At 55.3% G+C, this 17,812-nt stretch overlaps 6 protein-coding genes across 6 annotated transcripts; 4 read left to right on the top strand and 2 right to left on the bottom strand.

Annotated features, from left to right (window-relative positions):
* Positions 1 to 2,333: 2,333 nt before the first annotated feature.
* Positions 2,334 to 4,445, top strand: BXZ73DRAFT_103090 (UDP-Glycosyltransferase/glycogen phosphorylase; the record flags this gene model as incomplete). Its single annotated transcript, XM_048015471.1, has 11 exons — positions 2,334 to 2,385; positions 2,445 to 2,601; positions 2,654 to 2,804; positions 2,863 to 3,063; positions 3,125 to 3,205; positions 3,263 to 3,312; positions 3,380 to 3,626; positions 3,686 to 3,775; positions 3,828 to 3,947; positions 4,003 to 4,073; positions 4,130 to 4,445. The coding sequence occupies 11 exons, from the start codon at positions 2,334 to 2,336 to the stop codon at positions 4,443 to 4,445; spliced, it is 1,536 nt and encodes a 511-aa protein (XP_047876165.1).
* Positions 4,446 to 4,989: 544 nt separating this feature from the next.
* BXZ73DRAFT_78899 (uncharacterized protein) lies at positions 4,990 to 6,129 on the bottom strand (the record flags this gene model as incomplete). The annotated part of the gene is made up of 2 exons (XM_048022956.1): positions 4,990 to 5,622; positions 5,920 to 6,129. 2 exons carry the CDS (start codon positions 6,127 to 6,129, stop codon positions 4,990 to 4,992), a joined length of 843 nt encoding a protein of 280 aa, XP_047876164.1.
* Positions 6,130 to 6,249: 120 nt separating this feature from the next.
* Positions 6,250 to 8,352, top strand: BXZ73DRAFT_103089 (UDP-Glycosyltransferase/glycogen phosphorylase; the record flags this gene model as incomplete). Its single annotated transcript, XM_048015470.1, has 11 exons — positions 6,250 to 6,301; positions 6,359 to 6,515; positions 6,577 to 6,727; positions 6,786 to 6,986; positions 7,045 to 7,125; positions 7,179 to 7,228; positions 7,289 to 7,532; positions 7,586 to 7,675; positions 7,730 to 7,849; positions 7,911 to 7,981; positions 8,040 to 8,352. 11 exons carry the CDS (start codon positions 6,250 to 6,252, stop codon positions 8,350 to 8,352), a joined length of 1,530 nt encoding a protein of 509 aa, XP_047876163.1.
* A 179-nt stretch (positions 8,353 to 8,531) lies between these two features.
* On the bottom strand, positions 8,532 to 9,690 carry BXZ73DRAFT_103088 (NAD-P-binding protein; the record flags this gene model as incomplete). Its single annotated transcript, XM_048015469.1, has 4 exons — positions 8,532 to 8,804; positions 8,864 to 9,202; positions 9,262 to 9,543; positions 9,601 to 9,690. 4 exons carry the CDS (start codon positions 9,688 to 9,690, stop codon positions 8,532 to 8,534), a joined length of 984 nt encoding a protein of 327 aa, XP_047876162.1.
* A 1,344-nt stretch (positions 9,691 to 11,034) lies between these two features.
* Positions 11,035 to 11,502, top strand: BXZ73DRAFT_103087 (uncharacterized protein; the record flags this gene model as incomplete). Its single annotated transcript, XM_048015468.1, has 3 exons — positions 11,035 to 11,287; positions 11,350 to 11,384; positions 11,449 to 11,502. 3 exons carry the CDS (start codon positions 11,035 to 11,037, stop codon positions 11,500 to 11,502), a joined length of 342 nt encoding a protein of 113 aa, XP_047876161.1.
* A 2,546-nt stretch (positions 11,503 to 14,048) lies between these two features.
* Positions 14,049 to 16,164, top strand: BXZ73DRAFT_103086 (UDP-Glycosyltransferase/glycogen phosphorylase; the record flags this gene model as incomplete). Its single annotated transcript, XM_048015467.1, has 11 exons — positions 14,049 to 14,097; positions 14,155 to 14,311; positions 14,370 to 14,520; positions 14,579 to 14,779; positions 14,834 to 14,914; positions 14,979 to 15,028; positions 15,083 to 15,329; positions 15,392 to 15,481; positions 15,543 to 15,662; positions 15,720 to 15,790; positions 15,852 to 16,164. The coding sequence occupies 11 exons, from the start codon at positions 14,049 to 14,051 to the stop codon at positions 16,162 to 16,164; spliced, it is 1,530 nt and encodes a 509-aa protein (XP_047876160.1).
* Positions 16,165 to 17,812: the final 1,648 nt, after the last annotated feature.

Below are 17,812 nucleotides of genomic sequence, written 5' to 3'. Positions count from 1 at the left end.
CGAGATGCTCACTGTCCACAAGTCCTGCACCCGCGCCAGCATGAGCCTGTGTTGTCCCATTAATCCACGAAATTTTTATCATGTACATTCTCAGCCGAGAGCACTGACATGAGCGTCCTCTAGATTTGGCCTGGCTTTAAGCTTAGGAATATTTCAAAGCTTCAGGAGGTTCATCAAGCGCGCAAGTCACGCGACACATAGTATGTGACTTGCTCCGTGCAATTAGTCCGACACCACCTTCACCTCCTTACTGCCATGCAGTGTTACTCTGAAGACTCAAATGCCTCAAGGCGCCCGGCACGCTTTGTACGCAAGTAAGTATATGTCACAGCCTTCCTAAGCCGCATGTGTCTCCAAATAACGCCCGGCCTCTGACAGCAGAAACGCACTTGGTGTTTTTGTCTATTGGGTGATGTCCGCTTCGGACATCCAGTCGTGAGGATGCCCGAGACACCATCCTTTTCATCAACGAAAACTTCGTTTCGTACGAAGTTCTCGGCCTCCTGAGTACGCCCCTGCTGCAGAATCTTTCGCGGTGCGTCAGCATTACTCCCGCGATGGCTCGGTGATTCCGCTGATTGGTTCCAGGATGCTACGGAAGACGCTCTGTTACATATCCCCGTCGCTCAGCGGCCGCCGATAGAGCTACCTTCCGGCTTTATCAACCATACATCGTGGTCGCAGACAACGTAGGAGAGAGTGTTCAAGCCTACGACGGTAGAGGGGTTATACCGGCCTGGACACCCCAGCAAATGATCCTTGACCATCCGACGGTGAGCACTGTGTGCGCCCTACCGCTCCCTCCCGTTCACTCCTCGCTTGACACCGATCATACTTTCTCAAGCAACAGGATGGTATGATGTCAGCCACAGAGGTCAGAACGGCGTCACCGAAGCAGTTGCATCCGCCACCCCGCCGCGAGCTTTCCTTTCTCGTGACGCGCTCGGCGGATCTTGACTGCCGCCTTCCAACATCATGTGGTCCTGCGCGGCCGACCTGCCTGCCAACGCCGTGTTCATCACGGACATACACAAGATTGTCTACGAGCTCCCTGAGGTTCGTTCGGGCTCGGGTTCGCAGAAGATTTCCCGGACTGGTTACACCCCGGTCTGACCCATCGATGCGGTCAAAGCCGAAGCCAGGAACGTTCTGAGGAAGGCCCTGGGAGAGGACGGGAAGGAGATGCGGGCACTGCAACGGGCCACGGCAGAATGGGAACAAGGAGAAGCGTCCAAGAGGGACGTGGCGGCGTTCTTGGAGAGCCTGTAGGTTTGGACAAGACCCGAAAGTACCTCTTCACTATTGAGATATGTAAGCAACATACTTCAAACACGCTCTTTTGAGAAAAGTAGAACATCGGATCCAAGCCCGAAAGTTATGAGAGGTAGGAGACCCCTCTGGGCTTACTCATGTCCGACCTTTGATAGTAGAAGGGCTGCCTAGGGAAGAGTACCGTTAATGCCCGACACCGGACCGAATCGATGGCGCTTGCCTCGGCGCTTGCCTCGGCCTCGTAGCGACCGACTTTTGATCCGAAAGCGATTGGTTGGACTTTTGCCAGAAGCGCCTCTGTCACGGAGCTCAGCGCTCACCAGTGACCTCTTCTTTAGCCGCAGCAACGAGCGAAACGCGAAATCAAGTCGTTGCATTTTATTCAACCATAGGGCGCGTACACACAGCACTGACAGTGCTTCCTCCGAGCGACCCACCATGGTCCAGCCGTTTTAAGTCACGGGCAGCCTGGCAGGCCGACTCTTTCGTCTAGCAGGGCACAGGGTAAGTCGGTACTTGAGTCTGCGAAACACATTCGGCTCATGGAGCTCCGCGTTGGTGCAGCTGCGCAGTGGGGACCCGAGGAATATTGCCTATCAGGTGATGCGCCTGAGGAAGTTTGGATACGGGGTTTTCATCCTTCTCGATTCCTGCGCCGAAGCCCACAGCCTTTAAGAACACGCCACCGCCGCACGCTGCCGTTACAACATTGGTTCGCCATGGCTCAGCAATCTCGTGGTGGTTCGGAAATAAAGTAACGTCATCGGATTCAATCGGGGCGGCGGAAGAACGCCGTTTTTTTTACATTCTCATCGTCCACGTCGGTCGCCGCGCCATCGGTCGTCTTCAAGCCCAAGTGTGTCTCTCTCGGCTGGTCGCACACTGCGCGGATCTTGCCTTTCTGCCACCTCATGATTCGTATGTGAGTTGTCACGGTAAGTTGGTCATCGGAAACGTCCATACATCTCGACGGCCTCGCGAGCTATGTTACCCGGTCCCCTGGCAGTACAAAAGGACAGCGTAGTCGACGTGGATGTAGCAGCTTCTCGAGCATTACTGCCATGACCGCGATTTCACTCACCCACCTCGTTGCTAACAGTATTGAAGCCTGGGGTGTGTTTTCTTCACGCGCACTCCGACGAAGATATATGCTCATTGCGACACGTTTGTAGGCCATGTTCGCCCTTTGGTCACCTTCTGCGCCCGCCTCGTCAAGATGAAGACGGACCTCTACGTTACGCTGCTGACTACTACTGTGATGTTTGAACGTCTAATTAGGGAAGCGGGACGTAGCTTCGACGAGGGCGATGAGTCCTCCCAACGCCTCAGGTGAGCGTCCGTCTCGACATACTTATGTTCTGTCGCCGACGCGTGCTTCCAGGATCGTATGCGTGGGACCTTCTGCAGACATGGTCGGAGATGGTCTCATAGGGCCCATGTGGAAAGCGTTGGCGGCAGAAGAGGACTTGATTTGTCAACAAACGGGAATCAGCTGCAATGCTCTTCCAGCACCCACCGTCGCCATCATCGACGTACGTACCTTTGGTCATCTTCGAGTTGTCTCTTCTGCACATGGTATCTCATTGCCAGCTATTCGCTCTCGAAAATACTGGTGTCGTGCGTGCCTTTAGCGGCAGCTCTGTTAAGATATACTCGTGGTGGCCCGGACTCACTTACTACGGTTTGTATGAATTCGGCGACGTGCATGTCGGCGGTCTCGGCAATATTCGTGTTCGGGCCGAACAAGAATCGCGTCAATCGGGCCGGCCCTACCACGACGTGGTTAAGGAGGTACGCATCGTCATTTGTTGGTACCGGCCCTGTCGAAGTCTACTCAAATGTCTGCACATAGATATTCTTTACGAAATCCGGCAACCTCGTTAGACTGCCCAGTCTTCCTCCGATGTACGATTACGAGATACATCCACAAGATGTGAGTAGTACATCAGCATTTACCGGCCCTCGACTGACGTGCTGTGCACGCCGTCAGTTCGATATCCCGGACGAGGCCATAGTAAAGTTCTTTCCGAAGGTTAACGAGTGAGGACACGATTTACGGGCTGCGCTTGGCCACGTAACTTCCACGCACTAACACATTGGTACCCAGGGTCGTCGCTATGACCGACGGGGTTATTCTCATTTCGTTCCAATCATGGGAGAAGGAAGCCATACAGGCGACGAGGGACTGGATGACGGAAACAGGCCGAGCTGTGTACACCGTCGGGCCACTGCTACCGACGGCGTCCAAGAGAAAGGCGGTGGCGAACGAGAAGATCCAATCCCCTGAGTCCGCATGCATCCAGGCGTTCTTGGACGAGACTCTTGCGCGCTCGGGAGGCTATTCTCTTCTATATGTGAGTAATGCCAAGTGAGAATTGGTGGTGTGTTGGAAAGTAATTTGAAATCTTTTAAGATATCATTTGGGACTATTTTCTTCCCCTCGAAGACATCGGAGAAGCTCTGGGCGTTCCTCGACGTTGTTATGGAACTTGATATCCCTTTCGTGAGCCTCATATTTCTCCTTTATACGTACTACTAACGCGTAGTCCTTCTAGCTTATGAGCAGAGCTTCACCTCGCTGTGTCGTTCCAGAGGAGGTAAAGGAGAAGGTCAAAGCCTACGGCAAAGGTTTGATCTCGGCCTGGATACCCCAGCAGATGGTTCTCGACCATCCTGTGAGCTAACAGGTCCAGCGCTCAGCATTGTCGCTTTCTGATTGTGCTTTCTCAGGCCACCGGATGGTATGTCAGCCACGGCGGCCATAACGGGCTCACGGAAGCGATTGTATCTGCTGTCCCGCTGTGAGCACTCCGATACCTCTTGACCTGCCTCGGTCGTCCCACCCTCTGCTGCCCAGGATCATGTGGCCGTTCGTCGGGGACCAGCCAGTAAACGCCGTACTCGTTACGGACGTGCACAAAGTCGGCTACGAACTCCTCCGAGAGGTACGCTCGGGATCTGGCCTGCGGAAGATCTTCCGGACGGGGTATACGCCCATCGGCACCATCGAGGCGGTCAAGGACGAGGCGCGAGACGTCTTGCGGAGGGCGTTCGGTGAGGACGGCAAAGAGAAGCGGACACGGTTGCAGGCGCTGCAACAGGCGGCGTTGGGAGACTGGGACGAAGGCGGGGCGTCGAGACGGGATGTGACCGCGTTCTTGGCGAGTCTGTAGACCACCAACAGCCTTGTGCGTTCGTGACGTGGGTCTATAGACCCTCGACGGCGACGTAGGCTCTCCGACGCGCAAGCTCCATTCACCCCATCCACTCTGCAGTCCACTTGTTCTTTGGAGGCGCACCCTCTGATTATGGAGAATGTGCTGCTCCGTCTCGACATTCTCGGGTTCGCCAAGAGCGAAAGTCATTCCTACGGCAAAGGAAAATCTCTCCACTGTAGCCGTTGGCCTGCCATCCGGCTATTCTTGGATGCGATGATGCACTACGAGTACTTGCTGCAACGTCTCTGCGTGCTGGAACCATACGATCGTTGGTCCAAGCATAATATCTGAATCTAAGGACGTGCACTGCACGCGTAGACATGGAAAGCACAATGATGGCATTTGGGGATGCGGAGGGACAATATCAAACGCGTACGAATAGCTCGAGACTTCTAATGACATATCTCCGAATGCCCCAACCTTGCTAGTATGGGCTCGACGGCATGGCAGAGACCATCTGGGAGCAATGCGTAGAAACGCTAGAAGAGATGCTACTTGCTCACCGGTGCAGGAACCCGCTAACCTGAAGCTTGTCCTCCACAAGTCCATCCAACTTCCTGAACGTTCCTTCCGGTTTTCTAAGTTGCGCACCCCAAACGAGCAGGGGCTGGGGCTCCTGGCTATCGAGCTCCCGAACGGCCATCAAAGCATCTACTACACCTCTAGCAACGGGTCTTGATAGGAGCTTGTGTATGAGACGTGCCTTGCCGTTCAAACGACGATGGACCGGGATGGCAGATGGCGGGAGGCTTGCGCTGGCCAAACTTGAAGCCGGGGTTTTTGAACTTGAATGCGTGGTGCTATTTTCGGACATGCGAGAGAAGACATCAATCCAGCTCAGCATATGAGGGTTTTGGAAGAGCGGTGGTCGTGGTGCGTGGAGAAAGAGCGCACAGATCAGGCGCGCCACATTGGCGGTCGTCCCCGACGCGCCGGCGAGTTGGAGTGCCATGACTCTGAGCCTATGCGCTTCAAGCTGCTGCAGCTTCTCCCACCGCCATTCCCTATCTTTCTCTTGAAGCCAGACACATCTCACGAACAGCAGGATTAGTCTTGGACTATTCGCAGTAACACCTCTCGACCTCGACATGCCATGGCCACTATCAGTAGGACGTCCCTCTACCAACTCAACCTTGTCAAGTCGTTTCAAAGCACAACGGTGGTCGGCAGCGTTTCATAAGTCCGTGGAATCATCGCTCGATACGCATGTGGCTTGCGGCTTCCCGTGTTTGAATGTCCAATCGGTGTTGGACGTTGGCGACTCCTCCGTACGTAGCGATTGGATTCTTCTCGCTGGGCGCCCACGGAATTGGTCATCGCTCATGACACTGGCTATACAGAAGAAAGTTCCCATATAGTTCAATGAGAAGACCGGCCCATACAACCCAGTTCGCACCACTAATCCTACGGCCCCCGATAACACGCGTACCTGGGTCCTCATGGTCAGCATTCCCGCGCTGGGTCGGTCAATGGCGTGGCCGGATCGACGAATGGCGTGAAAGAAGGCCGTTAGATTCTCCACTTGCTGCCCAGGCTTGGCCCAGGCTGCCACCCGGACTAGCCCGGACTCAGACTGCCTTCCACAGTATCTCCCTATGCGGATATAATCAACGTAATGCCCGATTACTGGGGCTGTCATGGTGAATTGGTCATCGGAGGCATGCTTGACGGTTTGGACAACTTAACAGCATGTCCGTTATTGGGTCCAACTACAAAAGCAGCCGGGCACAGGAGACGTTCGACAGGGCATTTCTTTGCCATGACCGCCACTACACGCATCCACCTCGTCGCAAACTGCATTCAAGCCTGGGGTGAGTACTTTGCTCACACACATTCACCCTCACATGCATGAACCGAACTTTCCATAGGTCATGCTCGCCCTTTGGTCACCCTCTGTGCACGTCTCGTCAAAATGAAGACGGACCTTTGTGTCACGCTACTGACTACCGCCGCGATGTTTGGCCGCCTCACCAAGGAAGCAGCACGCAACTTTGAAATCGGCGATGAGTCGTCCCAACGCCTTAGGTGAGCATGCGCAGAGGGATATATTGCTAGTCGTTGACATTGACATTGCTTCCGATGACAGGATCGTCTGTATGGGTGTCGCTAATGATTTCATTGGAGACGGTCTCATAGAGCCTATGTGGAAAGCGCTGATCGCAGGCGAGGGTTTGGAGTGCCAGCAGACGGGTACCAGCTACAACCCTCTTCCAGTCCCCACGGCCGTCATCTTCGACGTACGCACACTTTGTCTTCGTCGGTTTTTGTGTCACTGACACGGCATCGGTCTACCAGTTCTTCGCGATCAAGAATACCAGAATAGTCCGATCTCTGAGCGGCAGCTCCGTCAGGATCCACTCATGGTGGCCTGGACTCACCTACCACATCCTGTATCAATTTGGAGACGCGCACGTTGGCGGTCTCGGCAACATCCGTGTGCGGGCTGAAGAGGAATCGCGTAAATCTGGGCGGCCCTACCACGAAGTAGCGATGGAGGTACATATCATCGTCTGAAATCCTCACAGCACCGCTTGGCACCTGACTCGCTTCGCAGATGTTCTACACGAAGTACGGGGGTGTTGTTGGACTGCCCGGGCTCCCTCCGATGTTCGATTACGAGAATTACACCCAAGACGTGATCACCCTACCATCCTACTAGGATCCCTCTGACACTACCTGTGTTTTCAGTTCTCACTCGGAGACAAGGCTATGACCGAACTCATACCTCAAGTCAACGAGTGAGAATTAGAACTTCACATCAAGCTGTATGAGCACGGTACTGACATCTAGGTGCCTAGAAATCTGGCCACGACTGACGGAGTCCTCCTCCTCTCTTTTGAGTCATGGGAAAAGGAGGGTATACAAGTGGCGAGGAACTGGTTGGCGGAAACCGGCCGGCCAGTCTACACTACCGGTCCACTGCTGCCACCGGCGTCGAAGACATCGGTTGCGAACGAGAAAATCCAATCTCCCGAAGGCGCGGAGATTGAGGCGTTCCTCGGCGAGATGCTTTCACGCTCCGGAGAGCACTCTCTGCTATACGTGAGTAATTATGAGAGGCTTGCCTCTCCGATCAGCAACTTAGACTCCCTCAGATATCTTTTGGGTCCGTCTTCTTCCCTGTGAAGACGCCGGAGAAGCTGTGGGCGTTCCTCGAAGTCGTGGTGGAGCTCAACATCCCCTTCGTGAGCCCCATCGTTGTGTTCCCTACATACCACTCACACGCAACCCGTTCCTAGATCATGAGCGCGGCATCGCCCTTCTGCGTTGTTCCGGAAGAAGTGAAGGAGAAGGTGAAATCGTACGGGAAGGGCTTGATCTCGACCTGGACACCTCAGCAGATGATCCTTGACCATCCCGTAAGAGTATCCTGTCTTCAATGTCCCCGGTATCTTTCCTGACGAGCATATGTCTTGTCAGGTTACCGGATGGTACCTCAGTCACGGCGGCCAGAACGGCGTCACGGAAGCAATCGCATCTTGCGTTCCACTGTGAGCACCTCTGGGTCGTGGTGCGCGTCGATCGTCTGATCCACCCGCCACCTTACAGTATCATGTGGCCGTTCGCAGCGGACCAGCCTATGAACGCTGTGCTTGTGACGGACGTGCACAAGGTTGGCTATGAGCTCCTGGAGGTCCGATCGGGCTCGGGTCTGCAGAGGATTTTCCGGACGGGGTACACGCCAGTGGGGACCATCGACGCAGTCAAGGCTGAAGCAAGAGACGTCCTTGGGAAAGCGTTCGGGAAGGACGGGGAGGAGAAGCGTGCGCGCATGCGGGGGCTACAGCGGGCTACATTGGCGGAATGGGAACAAGGAGGAGTGTCCAAGCGGGACGTGGCTGCTTTCTTGGAGAGCCTGTAGGTTTGGACGGGGCCCGCAAGGACCTCTTCAATATTGATGTGTATACAACCTACTACGTCACACACATGCTGTTTGAGAAAACTGATACGTCGAATCCAAGCCCGAAGGCTATGAGGGGCGAAGTAACGAGGCGTTTGATTCGCCCTTACGTGCACTACCGATTTAAGGATACACTCCTCCTAGAAATGAGCGTACGCGGGTTCCTCCAACGCGTAGAACCACTCCGCGAAGCTCTCGAGCGTCGTCCGCGTCATGTCGGGATACAGTGCTTGCGCGTCGAGGTACCCAATCTTCTTAGCACTTGCAATCGAATTCTCGCCCATCACGTATATACTCTTCACGTAGGCCATCGTCCAGTACGGATAGAGGATCTCCCACGCCATCGGGTTCTCCGACGCCTCCGACGCAGCCTTGAACTTGATGAACCGCGACTCGATCTCTTCCGCAGATATCTATCAATTTCCCGTGAGTCTCGATCCAATGTGGAACTCGACGAGAAGAAAACGCTCACAGATATCCGCTTCGCAGCCAGAGATTCCGCCTCTCCGCTCAGCCTGCACCCGATCTCGAACGCGTCCTTTTGCGTGCGCTCATCCTCACAGATGAGGACCGGGTGGTTCAGCGTGCGGGGGTCTGCGATGATGCGCGCGACCCATCGGCCAATGGTCCGGAGATCAGTCAGCGCGGTCGGCGTCGTCCCGCCCGCGTACTCGGTGTTGACGCGGGCGTGCACCTCCGGTTCGCGCTTGCTGCGTGCGGGGAGCGGAAGGAAGAGCTGCATCCACCAGCCGACGTCGATGAAGGTGTGTGGGAGGCCGATATCGACGATGAAGTCGCGGATTTCGCCTTTCTGTGGTGTGAGGGCGGGATGCTGAGTGTCGATACTGGTCCCGAGCTGGAGGGACGCACCATGTCGCCCATGGGACGGATCCCGCGCTGGCCAGGTGTGGCCCAGTCGCAGGGGATGAAGCGCTTCACGCCCACTTCCTTCGCCGCGCGGATGAGGTCCTTCTGGTCGAGGACGACCATGGCGAGGATGCAGCTGACGACGATGTCGACGCCCTCGAGGTGCTTCTTGAGGTCGGCCATGCTGTCTTTGAGGTCCCCTGCACGGATTTCGACGCCACGCTGTCGTAGCTTCTCGGTGGACGGCTTTGTGAGGGATGAAGGGCGGACGAGGCCGGCGACTCGCTGTTGAGTCTGATAAGCGATTCTTCCAGTGGATCGAGAACATATTTTAACACTCACGTAGTTCCCGGATTCCAACAGGCCTTCAACGATGCTGTCGCCGGTGTGACCTGCCGGCCCGAGGATGAGGACGAGAGGTTTCTGTGCCATGTTTGGGATAATATGGGGAGTATCAGTGACGATGGGCAGCACAAGATTGGCTGCCTTGTATTTATACCTGTGGGCCGTAGGAGACCCCTCTTGGCTTACTCATGTCCGACCTTTGATAGTAAAAGGGCTGCCTAGGGGAGAGTACTAATGCCCGACACCGGACCAGTATATCAGCGAATCGATAAACGGATAGGTGCGCGCGATACAGACGCGGGGGCAAGCCGCAGAAATTTGTGCAGGTTGTCGCCATCCGGGGCGCTATCTCGCCCTTCATCCGTTTCCACGACGAACAATGCGAGGCGGCGGTTTCCCGCCGGGCCCAGCCCAATGTTGAACGTTTGAGGCGGCGCAAGTACGTGACAGACGCGAACAGTCACTCACACGTGATTCGATATTACGCTCACGAGTCACTGATCCCCTTTGCAACTCGGACAACGACCTCAATCGCCCTGAATCGACTATCTTTTCGGCAACATCGAGTTTCACTATGGGCTGGCAGGCTCGGAATAGTTGATGAGGAAGCGGTTCGGTGATGGACATGGTGCGGTGAGCATGCTTGTCGCACACTTCCCTTTCTTATGTGTCCTCTTGCCAGCAACCCGAGTTTCCGCGAATCCGCTCGCAGAACCCACACGTGCACTTGCCAGTGCCGAACGTCGCATGTACCCCAATGACATCATATATTCGCTCGGACGCTGAGCCCCCGTCTGCCCCATGACACCCTCTCCTCTTGGGCGGGCTCACAGTGCTCGACGACGGCGGTCCGCTTGCTAGGCATCCCAACATTCACCAGTTAACCTCCCCGTCCCGCCGTCCGACTCCAACACCCGGCGCGCAGTCCGCAGCATCCCCAGCCCTCCGACGCTTGCCATCTATGCAGATCAGTGACGTCGTGGCTTCCGTGAGTGTTTACCGACCATCGTCTCAGTGCATCGACTACGATCGTAGCTGTCGCGCCCAGCCTCTAGCAGATCAGACGCGTACGGTATCATCAACACCGAATGCCCTTAACGCATCTTGGCCGCTCGTAGAGTCGTACTATCCCGGTGCTTCTGCCCTTTCTACTGTTCTTCTTGCTACAGCACGTCAACGTCAACATTCGAGGCCTTAGAACCCCTTCAGCCATCACCAAGCATCGGACGGCAGTCGTAAGCGTTGCTTTCTCCCACCGCCGTCTATGATACATAACACAACTTTTATTCAGATACATCCTATCTCCAAAAACCGTATGTTCAATGGCCGACAACTCACTCAGACACGTCGTCGCAAGCTGCCTTCAAATATGGGGTGAGTGGTTTTTCGGCACGACGACGTTCTTCCCCAAGCCTTCAGCCGTCATTATTGATGGCCCCTCGCGACGACTTGGGTTGGACTGACCCATGGAACTGGCAGATCTTCGCGGTCGGGGACGTCGAGACAGTCCGTCAGCCGAGCGGCCGCGCAGTGAGGGTCTACTCCTGGTGGCCCGTGCTCACGTACTCGATCCTCTACCGGATCAGAGATGAGCACTTTGGCGGGCGCGGAAACGTCCGTCGCGGCGCGCGCCGAGGAGCGCGCGAGGCTGACGGGCGAGTCGTACGAAGCGTGCGCTTTGGAGGTGAGCAGCCTACGGTCCGTCGCAGAGCGTGACCGAACGCTACTCATCCAGCATTCGCGCAGCTGTGTTTTGCAACTACGAGCACTTCAGCCAGGAGGTGTGTGCCCGCCCCCGCGACTGGACTCAGAGACGCGTCGTCGCTGACCATTCCGCCGTGCCAGCTCCCCACCCCAGACGGAGGCACCCTGGGGTTCTCTCCGCACTCAAACGACTAGGCTGCGCCTGTTCCATAATGTCTCCACCATGCACTGACCGGTGATCCAGAACACTGGTAAAGACGGTGTTATATGTGAGTATATCTCGAGCTAATCAGACAGTGAGCGCTGTGCGTCTTCATCTGGAAGTATTTGTTCGATCTCATTCGACTCGATCTTCTGGCCAGTCAAGACGTCCAAGGATCTGTGTGCATTTCTTGGTGTCGTCATGGAGCTCGACATACCTTTTGTAAGTCTCTTGCGCATGTTGCTCTAACCTTACTGATAGGCTGTGGCAGATCATGAGTACTGCGTCCCCTATGACCAGCTTTCCGGATGAGATCAAGGACAAAGTTAAAGCTTATGGCAAGGGACTATTATCTTCCTGGAGTCCGTAGCAAACGATCCTCAGCCATCCCGTTAGTCCTCGTGCACATCCGCGCATCCTCCACTGTTGATCAACGCATTAACACTCTACTAGGCGACGGGCTGGTACGTCGGCCCCGGTGTCCAGAACGGTCTGACCGAATCGATCATGTCCGCTGCGCCCTGTGCATCATCCCACAATCGTCTACATCACCAAATTCAGCAGGCACTCACACATCTCGGCTCACCCGCGGGATATTCTGGCCCTTCGACGGCGACCAGCCGACGGACGCTGTCCTTGCTACGGACGTGCACAACTTCAGCTACGAGCTCCTCGAGGTACGGGCCGAAGAAGATTTGCCGCACGGGCTACACCCCCGTCGTGACTGTCGAAACCGTGCGAGCAGAGGCATGTGAGGGGCTGGGCAAGGCGTTCGAGGCAGAAGGGCGGGAGAAGCGGGCGTGTCTGCAGGGCTTAAGAAAAGCGATGCTGGACGAGTGGAGGGAGGGGGGTGGGTCGAGACGCGATGTACTGGCGGTTTTGAAAAGCTTGTAGACGACGAGAGAGGGAAAGCACGCTATCACGGCTTTTCTATAATTCGATCACGAAGCCGTTAAGGAAGCACGAAGTGACTTGTTGCGACTTAAGCTACAGATGTGAGCCGAAAAGAGGTCGGTTGGTACTTCCGCTCGCTCGAGGGTGGTGACGGGACGAGAAATTTTATAATCACTGGTTCGCAGTGCATACAGGTGTGAGGCCTACCGGGCGTGGTCGTGGGATATCCATGGTGCGCCTGAAGAAAAACATGACCATGAAGCGATAACGATAGCTTCGGCTAATCGTCTCGAGTAGGCCGTTAAACTTGGACTCCGTCCGCTTCGCGGCACGACCGATGGCGCCGTCGCGCTGCCGAGCCGGCGCTAGATCCGAACAAGCGCCTGCGCATAATAATGATGGTGACGTGTTTTTGAGACTCGATCAACGCTTATGTTGACCATCAGGCTATCGTTATGAAAACAGCTGGAACGAGAAAGGGGAAGATTAAGTCTATGAAGGGGGACGTATGACATGCTTTCAGGGCGGAGGCCGCATGTCCGCCTCTGCGACAGCCTGACCAGAACGCGCAGTTCGTTTCAAATCATCCGCGCATCTCAAGCGAAACTACCCTTTTGTAATTTCCACGAAACGGCCACCGACCGTCGATGTACACCGCCGTCTGCACCTCGCAAGGGCCGCCATCCGTGCCTCAAGGCCTCACCATTCGCATGAACGATAACATTGACATACCCATACCAGTAGTTGAGCGGCGAAGCTTTCGGTGAGCACCGGGAACGACGCCTCCCATATCTCCATATCTTGAGCAATAAGAACCAGCGTTTGTGTAGTGAAGATCGTGAGGTAGGTTGTGGACGTCTGATGTCTTGCGGAGATAGCGGTTGGGTTTTCGCCCGTAGCAGTCGGTTGCGATGACAGGGAATTCGAAAAAGCAGCCGACAACGAAACGACAGCTAAGTTCCCGTGGGTCGGCAAGATGACAGAAAACGGTAAAAGCAGAGGGCCAAAACATCGGGCGAAGAACGGGACGATGGTCGAAACGGCAGGAGAGTGCCCATTAGGCGCCCTACCGCTGGTTGTCGTCTCCCACCAACACGCCGCTCGTTCAGCTTATTTTGGCCGACCGCCGAACGCTCTTTATGTCGACATATGCATGACAAATCATGTTTGATGTGTTTTTAGAGGTACGAAAAGCTTGCAGGCTCGCCATTCCACCACAGAGCCACCGTCTACTTACTATCTCTTCGAAGCCACGGCGACGCTGCCACAGGTACGTGCAGTGTGCACGAGTCATGTTCGCTTTGATTTCCGAGCCTGTTCCGTGTGCTTGGGATGACTGCCCATGACTCAACGGAGACAACACGCCTCAATCTTAACTGTAACATGGCGGTGCCGATCTCCTACATGATAGCCATGATCATCCAATGGCTCATGATGCATGACTATTGAGTACCACACTTCTCAGCGTAAGCTAGATTGTGCTGAGTCGGTTTTTCCACCGAAAGGCCCGTCATTGGTCAAGGATGGGCCTACATCGGACGCGTTTCGAGCTCACACCCTGCGCTACGCGTACACAGGATTCGGCTTAAAGGGACAAGACGGTCGACGACCCAGAAGTCAATTCCTCAAGGCCACCATTGTGATCATGTCCTCCACTTCGACCCACCTCGTCGCAAACTGCATCCATACTTGGAGTAAGCTCCCAGGCATCTCGAGCAAAGCAGTCGCTTACTTTCGCTGCAATCCCCCAGGCCATGCACGCCCGTTGGTCACTTTCTGTGCCCGCGTCGTCAAGATGAAGCCGGACCTTCATGTCACCTTCCTCGTCACGTCCCTGCTGTTCGAACGCCTCAACAAGGAAAAGGCGCGCAGCTTCGACGTAGGCGACGAGTCTGCCCAGCGACTCAGGTGAGCGCTCGGCGTAGTATTCCCGCTTCATCGCATACCTTAATGCGCGTCTGTCCAGGATTGTGAGTATGGGTGCCACAACCGACATGATCGGGGACGGCCAGATAGAGCCATGGTGGAGGGCGTTGGTCGCGGGAGAGGAGATTGTGTGCAAGCAAACCGATACCCGCTACGCTCCTCTTCCAACACCCCCGGCTGTCATCTTCGATGTGAGTATGAGTGCTTGCAGATGCAATTGCCTTGCCTCAGTGTTTATCCTTGCGCCAGGTCGTCGGAGTCAAGAACATTGGGATCGTGCGCGCGATCAGTGGCAAATCTGTCAAAATCTACGCCTTATGGCCCGCTCTGACTTACTCCATCCTCCAACTCTTCGGTGATACGCACGTTGGTGGCCTCGGAAATATTCATGAGCGTGCTGAGGAAGAGTCACGCCGCTCCGGGCGGGACTTCGCCGACGTCGCGGTGGAGGTATGCATCTGTGTTCGGCATGCTCTCAGTTCTGCTACAGCTGCGCGTCCCTAGATCATAACGTCCAAGCGCGGGGACGTTATTAGGATGCAGGGCCTGCCGCCGATGTATGACTACGAGTACTACCCCCAAGAGGTATGCACTGTGTTCTTAGGAGTCTGCAAGCACATCGCCGGTCGACTGATCACGATTTTTCTAGGCATTAGGCGACGGTAAAGCTATCGTCGACGTCCTATCACGTGTAAACGAGTAAGTTTAGCACGTTCCTGAGATCTGGGTGCTAAGTTACGCCTCTCGTTCTAGGGTCAACAAGACCGTCGACGGCGCAATTCTCATCTCGTGCTTGTCATGGGAGAAAGACGCGGTGCAGACGGCGAGGGACTGGATGGCGGAGACCAGTCGGTCTGTCTTCATTGCAGGCCCACTACTGCCTACCGCATCCAAGAGCACGTCGACGGAGAACGAGAAGTCTCAATCACCTCAAGGCGCAGAGATCCAGGCGTTCCTCACAAAGACACTCGAAACTTCTGGGCGGCATTCCCTTCTATACGTGAGCGGCGACTGAGCCAGTTGACAGATGTGCTGGACGTGGCGATTCATTCATCCCCACAGATCTCATTTGGGTCCATGAACTGGCCAGTGAAGATATCCGACAAGCTATGGGCGTTCCTCGACGTTGTCATGGAGCTAAACATCCCCTTCGTGCGTGCAATCCTTTCCTATCTATCTGTAACGTTTCGTTGAATATCAAGGCTATATTCAGATCATGAGCGCCGCTTCGCCCCTCGCCGTAGTTCCAGACGAAGTCAACGAGAAGGTCAAAACGTACGGTAAAGGCGTGATCTCGACCTGGACGCCCCAGCAGATGATTCTCGACCACCCGGTAAGTCAGGGCGTCTCGTTGCCCCTATCACCAACCTGGAATGTTGCATTTTCACAGGCAACCGGATGGTATGTTAGCCATGGCGGCCAGAACAGCGTCACGGAGTCGATCGCCGCTGGGGTCCCATTGTAAGTTCCGCCCTGCCCCGTGCGCCTGTCTTGTCTGATACCATTGGCTGGCGTAATCCAGCATCATGTGGCCCTTTTCGGCAGACCAACCAATCAACGCTGTGCTCGCCACGGACGTGCACAAAGTCGGCTACGAGCTCCTTGAAGTGCGCTCGGGCCCTGGCCTGCAGAAGATCTTCCGGACGGGGTACACGCCCATCGGGACCGTCGAGGCGGTCAAGGACGAGGCGCGAGACATCTTGCGGAGGGCGTTCGGTGAGGACGGCAAAGAGAAGCGGGCGCGGTTGCAAGCGTTGCAACAGGCGGCGTTGGGAGACTGGGAAGAAGGCGGGGCGTCGAGACGGGATGTGGCCGCATTTTTGGCGAGTCTGTAGACCACCGACCGACTTGTGCGTTCGTCATGCGAGTCTACAAACCTTTGGCGGCGACGTAGTCTCTCCGACCCGTAAACTATCTCTTCCTCGTATCCAAGTACTCCTTCCACCTTCCAGTCCACGCACATAAATCTACTGACAGTGTGGACTATTGTCGTACGATTCCGACTGGATTGACCAGTGGAAGTTATTGTTCTTTGGAGGCGTACCCCTCGATTGTGGAGGGTGCGCTTCTCCGTCCCGACATTCTCGGGTTCGCTAAGAGCGAAAGTCAAAGGGAGAACGTATCTATTGCAGCCGCTGGCCCGCCATCCGGGTGTGTGAATGCGACGAAGCACTAGCACGAGTACTAAGTAGTACTTTTTGCAACGTCTCTGCGTGCTGAAACTATACGATCGTTAGTCCAAGCATACTGCCTGTGTCTCAGGACATGCACTGCAGGCGTAGACGTGGAAAACACAATGGTATTGAGGGATGCGGAGGGACTGACAGGAATTATCTGGGCGAAAAAGGAGTATTCGCTCAGCCGCTAGCCCGAACCTTGTCCTCCACCCATCTATCAGACCTCCCGAAACTTCCTTCTATCTCAGCATGCATCAAACCGGCCTTCTCAAGTGACTCATCCATCGGAGGCAGTTGGGGCTCCTGACGATGAAACGCAGGTGGAGCTCCCGAACAGTTGGCGAAGCATCTACATCTCGGCCACATGGGCGGTGACAGATTTGGGCAGAAGCTTGTGCACGAGACGTGCTTTGGCGTTACAACGACCCGGGACGCCGATGACCGGCAGGAGTATTGCGTTCGCCAAGACGAACCTGAAGGGAGCTTGGCACTTGGATGTACGTTCCGACTTGCTGCCACCACCGTGCGCAGCGGGGTGTTCAGCTGTTGTCATTTTGCGAGACAAGTGATCAATATTTCAATGCGGCTCAGCGCTCAGGAGCGGCTGTTATATACATAACGCGGGAAAAAACTGCGGCCCGACCACGGCAAGCCCACACTGGCAAGCGCCATACTCTCGACAAGCTTCCATCATTACCATCTCCCACCGCCATGCCCACCTTCGGGATTATTCACAGTAATTCAAGTCGACATGTTTGCCTGCGGCAACCTAGGAGCGGGCGGTTAAGGCTACAAGTACTCTGACTTGGCTTCGTAAGTCGGTGGCACATTTGGTCCGAATGCATGTGGCTCACAGCGTCCCGTTTGTGAACTCAGTCACGTCGAATTGCTCGTGTAGGGTGACGACATCGTCATACTTCGGGATATCATCCTTCTCAGCGAGCGCCGCCCACTAACGCTCATGACACGGGCTAGTATACAGAAGAAAGCTCACATTTCCCATCTATATATTTTAACGAGTCGTCCACACAATCCAGTTCTCACCTCTAATTTTATCGCATCCAAGAGAAAGCGTATGAAGTTCATCATGTGTCAGCATTCGAAGGCTGTTGCTCACTCGCCGCCCAAGCTGTCGCCAGGAGGGCGGCTTCTACAATGAATCCCTATCTCTGGCCGCTGACTCCACCGGGGCTGTGAAGGTGAATTGATCATTACAGGCGCACTCGAAGGTTTGTGCGTCCGGACAGCACGCCATTTGGCCCCCCTACAAAAGCAGCTGGGCACGGGAGATATTCGACAGGGAAGC

Source organism: Epithele typhae, assembly GCF_022376455.1.
Source record: "Epithele typhae strain CBS 203.58 chromosome Unknown BXZ73scaffold_37, whole genome shotgun sequence".
Lineage (NCBI taxonomy): Eukaryota > Fungi > Basidiomycota > Agaricomycetes > Polyporales > Epitheliaceae > Epithele > Epithele typhae.
Note: the sequence above shows the minus strand (reverse complement) of the source record. Positions and strands in the feature narration are given on the sequence as shown.